At 34.3% G+C, this 13780-nt stretch overlaps 1 protein-coding gene across 1 annotated transcript in view; it reads right to left on the reverse strand.

The window, feature by feature from the left end:
- Nucleotides 1-1196: 1196 nt before the first annotated feature.
- Nucleotides 1197-13780, reverse strand: part of CHIC1 (cysteine rich hydrophobic domain 1) — a 41755-nt gene continuing 29171 nt past the window's right edge. Inside the window, exons 4-6 of the mRNA XM_030847190.2 lie at nt 9215-9271; nt 8900-8959; nt 1197-7575 (exon numbers count right to left, since the gene is read on the reverse strand). Of these exons, the coding sequence (XP_030703050.1) occupies nt 7525-7575; nt 8900-8959; nt 9215-9271 (168 nt within the window). The 3' untranslated portion in view covers nt 1197-7524. The remainder of the gene's footprint in view (nt 7576-8899; nt 8960-9214; nt 9272-13780) is intronic.

Consider the following 13780-nt stretch of genomic DNA (forward strand, 5'->3'; position numbering starts at 1 on the left):
ACATAGCATATCCTACTCCACATCCAAGAAGTTATCAACGAAAAGTATAGATTTTTATCCATCCACATAGTAAAGTTTCAAAAAAGAATTTTTTTTTTTTTTTTTTTTTTTTTTTGCGGTACATGGGCCTCTCACTGTTGTGGCCTCTCCTGTTGCGGAGCACGGGCTCCGGACGCGCAGGCTCAGTGGCCATGGCTCACGGGCCCAGCCGTTCCGCGGCATGTGGGATCTTCCCGGACCGGGGCACGAACCCGTGTCCCCTGCATCAGCAGGCGGACTCTCAACCACTGCGCCACCAGGGAAGCCCCCAAAAAGAATTTTAAAACAAAACATGAAACCCCTCTGTAGGTTTAAGTGTGTCATCTCTGCTTTAACATTTTAAAATTTATAGTCTTTTTGAAATATTCAGTACAATTACCAAAGATACTGGGAAACTTCATACAGTTTTTCTTATTATGTTACATTTGCTGTTTTGCTAAATTTGCAAAAGTTTGGGATAAGTTTTTAAAAAATCTAATATTATTGCATGTTAATCACCTTGAGTAATAATAACTCAAGTAGAATGTTAACACTTGAGTGTCTTATATAGTCTGCTAACAAGAGTCAAAACTTTTGCCCCAAGTAGCTTCACATTTCAACATTTCTTGCACTAAAACATTATGCTTGGTAAGGTGGAACTCCACTTGTACTTTTATTATTTTTTTTTTTGGCAGTACGCGGGCCTGTCAGTGTTGTGGCCTCTCCCGTTGCGGAGCACAGGCTACGGACGCGCAGGCTCAGCGGCCATGGCCCACGGGCCTAGCCGCTCCGTGGCATGTGGGATCTTCCCGGACCAGGTCACGAACCCGTGTGCCCTGCATCGGCAGGCGGACTCTCAACCACTGTGCCACCAGGGAAGCCCTGTACTTTTATTTTTATAGTTCACAAGTAGGCATGCAGGGTGAACGCAAAGTTGTTTAGAAACAAATTCCTACTTAGCCAAATGCCAAACGCCGGGGACAACAAAGGCCCCCAAAGCCAACAGATAGCATGAATTACTTACAGGGTTAGACATAACACTAGCAAATGTGGGAAGGGGCAATATGCAAAACAAACATTTTAAAAGGAATCCTTAATTACTTTATAATGATGAAAGCAGGAAATGGAAGGAAGAAAGGAAGATGCACCAAAGAACACACAATTCATTAATACAGATTTGCACTTTATTGTAATTTTGTATCCTGAGATAATAAAATTTAATATCTGACAAGTGAACAACGACAGAAGCAGCAGTGAAAGTTTCAGAGAGGCAGGTATCCTTCATTTTGGCACAGCTGTATATAGGTTGAGTTCTTCCAGGGGAGTCACTCCCGAACTCAAGGGAAAAAAATGATTCATTCCACAGGCTATATAACAATACAAGATGCATGAAAGTTCTCGGCTTAAATGGACATATTCATTTTTATCCTTTTCTGGTAAAACTGTCCCAACAGGAATCCTCTGCCAAAAAGTAGAAATCCTAGGCTTTTCAAACAAATATTTCTATCAATGCCCACCTTCTAGCTACCAGGATTTCCTGTTTTTGTAGCTGAGACTCATATTTGTACGTGGCTAGTTCAAGGATGGCAAACTAGCTTGTAGGTTATATAATTTCAAACATTTGTAACTTGTTTCAAAGTCCAGGTATTAAATCAATTTTACACTATTTGCTTACTATAAAAATTAAAAACTTAAGCAAAGACCAAAGCAAACAAAATAAGCAGGAATAAAAGGAACATTTGAGAAATTATTGCCTTGACTCATCATGTTGACTTTATAAACAGAACTACTTTGAGACTCAGATATTGATATTTACTCCAATGCTAGAACATGACATTATAACACTTTCCACATCTGCGATCCTATATGTGTGTGTATGTATGATTTACACATACACACCCAGATAAATTAGCTCAGTTATATCATCCTGAAACAGAAAAAAAATGAAGACAAATTCTAACCTGAAGTTATATAGCCCAAACTAGCCAAAACACACACACACACTCTAGCATTTCATTATTTAGGGACTAGGTAAGCAACCTGTAGAGGTCAAATAATCTTGGTTCCTTTATAAAAGTGGCTCCCAACATTTTTACCATAAGGATTCCTTTATTATTCCTTCCCCATATTTTCAAGTATTTTATTTATTAAATTGCATGTAACAATAGGCTTTCTCATTTAAAAAATTAATCAAAAGCATAACCACCATTCATAGTTTCTGATCAGTGTATGATAACCAGTGTTAGAATCAAAGAAATATAAGCAAATGTGTGTAACTCAATGTCTTAGTTGGCTTGTGCAGTAGGAATATTTTGGGTAAATGTATGGTTTCTAGTATAACTTTTTGAAATACTGAAAAAGGTTCAAGAACGACCCCACTGCTATTTTCATCTGCCCCAAGTTGAGAACCATTGGTTTATATCCACATGCTTTTCCTCCCTAAATCAAGTATTAATATAACACAGTTACCCATGTTAACATATAAGGGATTAATAACAAAAATTACAAAAAGAATAGATTAACTGCAATACTCATTCTGTAAGGTGTGACTGAGAAAGAAAACATAACAACATAGACTTAAAGGACTCTATTTAGAAATTACCAAATTATGATGTACAATATATCCTTCAGTCAATTTCAAAAGCACATTAATATATGAAAAAATCCTCAATTCCCCTGTGAGGTAGGTCCAGATTATTGTCCCCACTTCCACAATGAGGACATGAGGTACAGAGGAATTAAGCAGCAGAGCTACCAATTAAACCAGAAGTGACTTGGGTTTGACTTCTATACCACTTTCCTTTCCATCTAATATTACCAATTTGTTCCAACAGATGTTTTTGAGGAGATGGAACTAAATAAGACACTGAAGCAGATATTGGATAGGATATGAAACTCTTTTTCACATTAATGTCAAAGTGGGTCCTATCATATCTCCATTGTTGTCACAGCCATAATTCTTGCCCAGGTACCAACTGCATATAGTCAGATTCCATGTAGGTAAAGCCCATAGATCTCATTCCTCAGTTCCTAGGGAAACTGCAATCATTCATATCACTATGGAGGGGCTGAGGTCTAGCAGGCATCAGGTTGAGTCTGTGTGATATGAACACACATCAGCTAGGAGCCAGTTGGCAAATCAAACATTTACTGTGTGCAGGGCACTGAGAGTTTCCACCAAGGGTAGTAGATTTGTGAAAAATCATTCTGAGATCCTGTAAACATTCCCTAAGGATTCCTAGAATCACAGAATGTCAGGTGACCTCTAATTTTCTGTCCAGCTCTAGGTTCAATCCCATGATTTTACAGATGAAGAGACTGACATGTAATGTAAGTGACTTGCCTGGAGCCCATTAGATCATTTCCTCATATAGTATGAATCTGACAAAGTCCACAGAAAATGGAACATATTCTCAGGCTGCCATCATAAACATGAAAAGGCTGGCTCAGAATCAGGAAAGAGAAACTGGGGGCAAGATATGGAGATGTATACATATACATACATATATATGTATCTCCTTATATTCAGTCCACATATTACATCAACAGGTATTATTAATAAAATCTATTCATTTTTTTGTGGAAAATTTTTCAATAGTTCACCATTTAAAGTAACCCAAACAATTTGACAATTGTTGCAAAATGGATTAAAGCAGAATTTTATAGGCATAAGAGGACCTAATTTCAATGAATTTGAGCATCTTATCAAATTAGCAGAAAGTATTTCCACTATGTGAAATTGCTCCAATTAAATGGGTGTATACAATTTCTATATCCCCTCAGGTCAATACAGTCAATTCTAATAAAATACTAGTTAGAGGCTTTATGTTTAAGTAGTGGGGTTTGATTTTTTAAGTGGCAATTTATATGTAAACAAAATAAAATTCTAATGAGTTTTTTAAAGCTCTCTTACATTAAAAAAAATCCCTATTTGTTTGAAGGCTTACAAATGTCATGGAATTTCACTCAAATTATGAAAAAACAAGAAAAAATTTCATTAAGATGGTAGAGTGCTAAACAGTAACACAGTTTGATTAGCTGATCAGACATTAGTGTTTACAGGTCATAATAATATGAATTGCAAGTGTGTTAAATACTTAAGTAGGTTTTGCTAGAGCTTCAAAGACATTGTTTTTCCTGAACCATGTTAAATTGCATGTTTACTAGCATTAGAATTATACTAGTTATGTAAGTGACTGACAGTCCTGTTCTGTAATATTTTCTCACTAATATATCTCATGATTGGGGGAAACCAAGGAAACAAGCTTTAAATAATAAATAGAAGAAATATAATGTACTACCAAAATATTCTTAACACTTAGCTGAAAAGGATGGCTTTAAATATAATGATTTACCAATTCATTCATTCTGCTTCCTTCAGCATAAAATGATATCTTTATTCAAAGAAGACAAGGCACTTCTCCATCTACTTCTAACATTTAACTACAATGGTCTCTTTCCTAAATTAACATAGCAGGTAGAAGGGAACAAAAAGTAGCTGAAAAATGTTAAAGCTTATTTCATTTTATACACAATTTATGGAGGTGGAGATGCATAATGGAAAGTCAGAGAAGGAACAGTTTTAACTTGTAACCTCAAAGCTTTGTAAGGTACATGTTATTTTCTCTGGAAACATCTACGCAGGTTTCATAAAGAAATATTATGCAACAAAGAAATTCAAAATTAGCTTCTTCAATCTAAAAACAACGTCACAAAAATACTTTATTAACTTGACATGTTGTATCCTGAGGATGTAAGAAAAAAAGGTCAATGGGGGAGAAGTTAATGTCCACAGTGTACTCTGTCATTTTAGCATTCACTGCTGCCAATACCACTGAAACGAAAACAAATCCCTTAAAGGACTCCAAAATACTCAACTGCTAATCAGTCCCCTCCAAAGGAAAAGAGTTTGAAAAAGCAGTCATAGAAGAAAGAAAAAAAGAAAATTGCGTATTTTCTGAGTAGTTCAAGAAAATGAGTTGACCAGCATAATGAACAGTAAGATAATAAATTTAAGAGCTATTAGAGTAGGTTTTATTTTTTTTAAAGATTTTTTTTTGATGTGGACTATTTTTTAAAATCTTTATTGAATTTGTTACAATATTGCTTCTGTTTTATGTTTTAGTTTTTTGGCTGCGAGGCATGTGGGATCTTAGCTCTGCAACCAGGGATCGAACCCACACCCTCTATATTGAAAGGCGAACTCTTAACCACTGGACCACCAGGGAAGTACCCTACAGGAGGTTCTAAAATTAAGTTTACACATGCTGGTAAATGCTTTTTATGATAAATACTACTGTAACTTGAATTATATACTCTGTCACCTCCAGATGCACTCTATTTCTGTCTCATTATTTGTTTTATGGAAACAATTCACTACTTCCCGCTATTCTTTGAGCAAAACAAGTGTGATTTATACATGGCAGAAAAAGTTACTATGACCATCATATGGCCAAATTCTAAGTTTACAGGAAAAAATGAGATTATAAGGGTTGACACTTAAAAGTAATTATTCTATCAGTGATAATTAGAAATTCTGTACTATGCTAGAAATCAATTTTGGTATTAAACTGTCACAGTTTGAAGCATAAACCTGATGATACTAGCTGGAACATAAACCATAGATACAATTTTTCCCTGACCTTATCTAGAAAACAAGACATTTGGTATGCATTTTCAGAGGTTTCCACTTTGTCTATAAAAATACACCTTCAGTTTTGCAGCAGACAGACAAATGATTTTTGCAGGCACACACAATATATTAAAAGTTAGAGATTCTGGGTATGGAGGTAATAATGGGGTCCTACAGAGGGAGGTGGAAAAGTGTTTGCACAAAAAATTACAGTCACATATCAAATAGTATCTTTTTTCCCCCCCTCTTCTTTTACTGGTCTAGGACTGTGGATTTCAAATTAGGCACAAATTTTAAAAGTGGCTTTAAAAGGCTTGACCTTGTATGAAGAAATGATTGTTCTCTTTACTGGGATGAATGTTTGCCTTAAAAAGTTAACTAAAAGCAATTAAGACTAAGATGATAAATAAAATATTCAGTCCCAGATACTTTATTTTTAGCACTAAGAATTACAAATAATGCCTATATACAGGCACAAATTTGAAGTTGAATTAATGCAATGTAAAGCTTTCATTATGTTAAAAATTCAAATCTAGAAGAATTGGAGGGTGGTGCTCTCATAATAATGTGAAGAGAAATAGAGAAATATGCACATACCAATGAAAAGGCAACGTGTGGCTAATTTATAAACTAAAATACTTCTGTCTAAATACTTATCTTTCCTCATTAATAATATCCAAATGTTTACAAAGGATCCTCAAAAAGAGGATTAAGAGTATTTAATCAATTATGAATCAGCCACTTTAGGTACAGCTTTTCAATTAGCTCTCTCTCTTTCTCAAAGTAGATTATCATAACTCCAGAAAGGGGTTAGCAGTGGCTTTCATGGGGGGCGGGTCTAGACACCTCCTAAGACGTCTGAAATCTTGAAACATTCCTTAAAGGTCATAATTGTGTGTATTTCCAAATGAAGGAAAGGATACATAAAGGGAAATAAATGAGGAGACTGAGGCTATGAAATGTGTCAGATGTCAAATGAATTCTTTTGGGGGTGGGAGTAGAGGACAAAATGGGATTTACTGAATTAAATGGAAAAAATAAGGTTCTTGGTTTCAGGTGCAATGCAGATCTCAGACAATGATTTCAATTTTAATCCACTCATTACAAAGGGCAACCCTGCCCACACCTGAAATTTTTAACATACTTATTATGGCTTTGCCATAAAACAGCATGTTAACAGTCTCTACATTCAAAAGGATGCTTGCAAACTTCATTCATATTAAAATCTACGCAGAATCGTTGGCAATACATTAAGAGTTACATTACATTCTGTAAACCATGGCATATCACATTTTACATTACGCAAAGAGACAATATTTACAAGTCTTAAGGAGTTTAAATATTTTATCCACTAACATAAGTGATAATTTAGCAAAGTGCAGGACAAAACCAGTGCTATTAATTACATGTCCTTTAAAAGCAGGTAAGAGTAAAACCATTTCTAGAAGCTACCAAAAGCTTATTTATGTATGTCCAGTAAGGGATTACAGAGCATTAAGTAGCCTAGAAAAATGATGCATATTTAGAAACAGTGAGTATGAAAATTATAAGGCAGCATGCTCAGAACATGTTTTTGTTTTTTAAACACCAGCACTGATGTTTATTTTTAGTGGCAATATATATATATATACATATATGTATGTGTGTGTGTATTTATTTAAAAATTGACAGTGCAAAACACAAGCCTCATTTAACAAAAAAGATGTGCAAAATTTCTTCTTAAACCAACACAAATGAAAGTGTGAGGAGAATATTCTACCATTATAAAGAATAAGTTGAACACAGCAAAGGAGACCATCTTCATTCCAAAATCATCTACAAGGCACTAAGGGTAGGAAATGACAGGTAATACAGAAGTGACTGAATAAAATCCCTCAGTCAGGTCGGAATATGGGATATTTTGGTAAGAATTCTATTAGTATTACCTGTAAAATAAAAATAAACAAGAATATATTGACAAAATAATTTTCATTTACTATAAATTATATATAACCCAGAGAGTATATAATCATTTTTCACAGGCCTATATTTTGATCCTGTACTATAAAGTAAGTGAAATATAGAAAACAGTTACAAAAGGAACTTACCACAAATTATCATTAGACTGGCAATTAAACTGGAAAACATAATTACTTACTGTAGCTAACAGCTTTTATCACCTGATTTACAGTAACTGTTTAGGTGCAGAAAAGCAAACCCTATTACATTTTAATGTCTTTCCCATCTTCCCTCAATCCCCCCCTTTCTTTTTTAGCAAAGTCGAAGGGATTAAAATTTTGTTACGTGGATTAGAAGAAATACCTTTATATATATTACGTCCCTCTATTTTTTCAATTAAAGCAGCTAATATCGGTTGAGTATTACTATCTTTTAGAAGTTTTTTGTAAAAAATAATAAAGTGTTCAAGTGGATTAAAACATTTTAATTTAAAACAGGTTTGGAAATATAATAATAAAAACTTAAGATGTTTATAAATTTATATAAACTTACAATAGTTTATATAAGATTTTACCTATAGAGAATTTTAGATTTGTGGTCATTTGCACATTTTCCCCAAAACTATTCAAAGTAGAGAAAGATACATAATAATCCTTATTTATGAAATAGAAATGGAATGTTTATTATTAAATATATACTATATGTATATAAAAGCTTGTACATGTAAATACTACATGTATTTAAAGCTTGGATAAATTTCATATTCTTTTGAATGTTAATGATGCTGAATTTGTCACTTTGGTTATACGTGGATTTATGCTTTATGACTAAGACTGCATAGCTTTTAGCAAAAAAAAAAAAATTAGGATCTATAGTTTCTTCACTGAAAGTTAAATATCAGCTAAGAAAAAAAGCCAGGGAAAGGAATCCAGAATTCAGAAGTCAATTCCTATTTTATGTAAGTTTTGACAAGATTACATTTAGAAATATTTTGTTCAGCAGCAGCTGTGCCCATCACCATATGCGATGGTTTGCATGTATGTTAAAAAGAAGATTAAGGTTATGCAGTGTTTTCATCTGAGCATACTAGCTAAGATTTTTCTAAGATCTAAATAATTGTCAGCTTTCAAGATATTTTATGTTGGCTACAAATCTAAAAAAGGTGAAAGGAAACCTCTATGTTCCAAATGACAAAAGTCCAAGCTGAGGAGAAAAAAGGTAGAAAGAAGATTTGACAAATGATAAATATAGTACAACGTAACATTCAGGATGGAATCCAAAAAATATAATTAAAGGTAACTGCATACTTACATACTCCATCATATTGCTAGTTTCACATTTCCTTTTAGTCAACTTCCAGTGCAAAGCAAGCTAAGAAAGTAAAGTTTGTTAAGAATTTTGATAGCAATTTACACTAATTATTACCTACACATTTGAATAAATCGCCGAACAATAATCCAGGAATAAGATACAAAACATTGCATTTAAAAATACTTTGTAAAGGGTATATATTAAAAATTGAGTATTAGTTCTCTAATCCATGCTTTTGTGGCCTGAAAAATTCCCATTTTTTCAATTTATTAATGGAAGTATGAATGGGACACTTACTTGCTTAAACTTTCTTACCTTGTGATATAATCTGTTATTTTCCCACTCTAACAACTTCTGAATTGATCTTCTGGTCTAAGAGAAAGAATCAAGACTTTGTTACAAGATGAATTGAAGAGCTTTGTAAACTATGTGTATCTATATTCTTCTGCTTACTTGTAAGATCCCATTATTCTCTCCTCTTGTTTTTCTTTTCAAAATGAAATATGTACAAATTACTCTGTGTTGTGAGTCCATTCACTGGACTATTATAAAAACATTACCAGGGGCTTCCCTGGTGGCGCAGTGGTTGAGAGTCCACCTGCCGATCAGGGGACACGGGTTTGTACCCCGGTCTGGGAGGATCCCACATGCTACAGAGCGGCTAGGCCTGTGAGCCATGGCCGCTGAGCCTGTGCATCTGGAGCCTGGGCTCTGCAACGGGAGAGGCCGCGACGGTGAGAGGCCCGCGTACCACAAAAAAACCCCAAAAAACAAAACAAAAAAAACATTACCAGTACTCCTAGTAGTCCATTTATGAACGTAAATCTAGATTTTCATATACCTTTTCACAGGGTTACTTTTTTAATATACATGTAATATGCCAAGCTAATCTGATTACTCATAGAAAATTTTCCTATCAGAGCTCTAAGCACAACACCTGGCAAATAGCAGTCAGTCAATGTCTACAGGTTGAATAAAACAAGCCAACATATATCAGAATTTCCACTGAAAAGAAATATAAAAACAGCCAGTAGGAAAACTTGTATTTAGAGGAAAAACTATAAACAACAGAAGCAGCACTGTAGTAAACAGGAGGACAGAGGACAAGTTTCTCCATCTAGAGTGCATATATTTTGCAAGGAGTAAGAAAAGTTTGCAAAACCTTCAAAAACATTAAAATTAAGGATTGTTAGGCATTTTTTATTTTTAAGAAAGGGTTTATAAGGTTTCTGATAAAAAAGGCTAGTAGGCATTGTTAAATTTTAAAACTACTCGTTAAAATTAAATGATTTACAAACAGACTATATCTGACATGATTTCCAAAGCACCAACAGAAGAAACTATTCTAACTGTTCAACCACGTAAGTTAACAATGACAATTGTATTCAGGTCATCTCCAGTGGGCCAGATCAGCAACAATGCCAGTTAAAGTATACTACTGGGCCACTGTACTTGATACAATCTCTCTAAACAAAATCAGATGGGTAACAAATAAGGAAATTGAACGAGTAGTTATAAATCTTTCCACAAAGAAAACCCCAGGCCCGATGGCTTCAATGATGAATTCTACCAAACAGTTAAAGAAGAAATAATACTATGAATATAAATGCAAAATTCTCAACAAAACACTAGCAATCATTATATCATGACCAAGTGGAATTTATCCTAGGAACACAAAAACAAAATGATGTAATACATTATATTAATAGAATAAAGAACAAAACCCACATGATCATCTTCATAAATTTAGAAAAGGCAATGGACAAAATACAGTACTCATTCATGATAAAAATCCTAAAAAAACCCTAGGAATAAAAGGGAACTTCCACAACCTAATAAAGGGCATCTATGAAAAACCTTCAGCTAACATCACACTAAATGGAGAGAGACTAAATATTTTCTTCCTAATATTAGGAACAAGATAAGGATATCTCCTCCCACTACTTTTATTCAACATTGTCCTAGATGTTATAGCCAGGGCAATTAGACAAAATAATAAATAAAAGGCATCCAAATTGGAAAAGGAAAAGTGAAACCATCTCCATTTGCAGACAACATGATCTTATATAGAGAAAATTCTAAGGAATCCACTAAAGCACTACTAGAACTAATAAATAAGTTCAGCAAATTTGCAAGAAACAAGATTGTGGTAGGTAGAATTCTGGCCTCCATGATCTTCACCTCCTGGAATTACACCTGTGAATGTTACATTACATTGCAAAAGGGACATTGCTGATATAATTAAAGTTACTAGTCATTTGGCTTTAAAATAGGGAGATTATTTTAGATTATTTTGGCAGACCCAGTGTAATCTCATAAGCCCTTAAAAGCAGAGAATTTTTTTCTGGCTGATGGAAGAATAGTCAGAGGGGTTTGAAACACAAGAAGTACTCAAACCACCATTGTTGGCTTTAAGATGGAAAGGTCACATAGAAAGTCTAAGGAAGAAATGATTTCTGCCAAAACCTGAATGAGCTTGGGAGTAAATTATTTCCCAGAATCTCCAGAAAGGAATGCAGCCCTGCCAGCACCTTGATTTTGGCCTTGTGAGATCCTAATAAGAGAACACAATTGAGCCAGCCACACTGTACCGAGACTTCTGACTGTGAAATAAAAGGGTGTTGTTTTAAGCCATTAAGTTTGTGGAAATTTGTTACGCTAGATAGAAAAGTAATACAAGGTTCAACATATACAAATAAATTTTATTTCTATGTACAAGCAAGGAACAATCTGAAAATGAAAGTAAAAGATCAATTCCATTCACAATAGATTTTTTCTTTTTATATGTTAATCCCATTCTCCTAATTTATTCCTATTCACACAGATTTAAGAATAAAATATTTAAGAATAACTTTAACAAGAGAAGTATAAGATGTGTAGACTGAAAACTAAAAAACACTGCTAAAGGGAATTCTTGGTGGTCCAGTGGTTAGGACTCTGTGCTTCCACTGCCGGGGGTCCAGGCTTGATCCCTGGTCATTGCTAAAATAAATTAAAGAAGAGGTAAATAAATGGAAAATATCCCATATGTATTCATGAATTATAAGCCTCATGTAATAGCATTTACAACATATGGTGATGGGAAAATTGGATATCCAAAAGAAAAATGATAAATTTGGACTCCTATCTCACACCATACACAAAAACTAACTCAAAATGGATCAAAGACTGAATCATAAGAAATTAAACTTTAAAACAACTAGAAGAAAGCACAGGAGTACACCTCTGTAATCTTGAGTTAGGCAAAGCCCTCTTAGATATGATGTAAGAGGCACAAGCAAGAAAATTTTAAGAGATAAGTTTGACTTAATCAAATTAAAAGTTTTGTGTGTCAAAGATACCATCAAGATAGTAAGAACCCATCCAGAATGCCAATGTGAGGACCTTATGAAAGTCTCTTCCCTGGAGAGACAACTATTAAATTTGTCAGTATTAGTAAGTACAATCATTCAAATGTTCCAGAGATTGATCAAAGGGTTTACAACAGACTGAGAAGTATTCATTCAACAAAATCTATTGAAAATAAGTAAGAACAGTGGGAAGACTTGGTATTAGAGCTAGGCACTATACTCATATCCACAGCTCTGCCTTGTGGAAGAACTGTTTAAGCAAGCTTGGGAGCTCAGTGTCAGACAGTTCCCAAATCTCCCAGATACTTAGAGTGGAACGGCTCTTCTGGGTAGTTTTGGCAGATGGTGAAAATAGGCAGATCCCATTTTCCACAGCTCTGTGTTATAGAATGCCTATATCAAGTGGGTGGTGGCAGCAGGGCAGCACCCATTTCCCTACCTACAACTTCTGCAAAATAGGCAGCACAGTTGGTGAAGAGTGCAGCCCCCCTTTTTGGCACACATCCATATCGTGGGAGCGCTGTTATAGTTGGTTTGACAACTGAGTGGCAGTTCTTACCTTTCCAGCTTCCTAGGGCAGATATATTCTCGGTTGATTTGACAGATGGGGAATATTAGCAGACCCCACTCTCCCTGGTTTTAGGTTAAAAAAATATCCACAACTAACATCATACTAAATGGTGAAAGACTGTAAGCTTTTTCCTCTAAGACATGCCCATGCTTGCCACTTCTATTCAACATATTACTGGAAATTCTAGACAGAGCAATTAAGCAAGCAAAGAAATAAAAGGCATCCAAATAAAAAGGAAGAATTATCTCTCTTTGCAGGTGACATTATCTTATGTGCAGAAAACCTTAAAGAATCCACAAAAAATCCTGTTAGAGTTGATGAACAAATTCAGGAACATTTCAGGATATGAAATCAACATGCAAAATTCAGTTGCACTTCTATACAAGAACAGCAAACAATTCAAAAGAGAAATTAAGAAAACAATTACATTTCCAATAGTTTCAAAAAGAATAAAATACTTAATAAATTTAAGCAAGGAGGCAAAAGACTTGCACACATAAAGTTACAAAATGATGCTACAAGAAATTAAAGACCTAAATAAATGCAAAGAATCCTGTGTTCATGGACTGGAAGACTTAATATTGTTAAGATGACAATATCATCCAAAATGATCACAGATTCAATGCAATCCTTATCAGAATCCCAGTGACTTTTTCTATAGAAATAGAAAAATCCATCTTAAAATTCATATGGAATCCCAAGAGACTCCTATTAGCCAAAAAAATCTTGAAAATGAGAAACAAATATGAAGGACTCACATTTCCTGATTTCAAAACTTACTAAAAAGCAACAATAACCAAAAAGAATATGGTACTTGCATAAAGACATATAGACCAATGGAATAGAACAGAGAGCCCAGAAATAAACCCTCGAATATCCACAACAGATTTTTTTAAATAAAATATTCTTTTTTAAAAAAAATTTACTTTATTTATTTTTGGCTGGGTTGGGTCTTCGTTG

This window comes from Globicephala melas, chromosome X, assembly GCF_963455315.2.
Source record: "Globicephala melas chromosome X, mGloMel1.2, whole genome shotgun sequence".
Lineage (NCBI taxonomy): Eukaryota > Metazoa > Chordata > Mammalia > Artiodactyla > Delphinidae > Globicephala > Globicephala melas.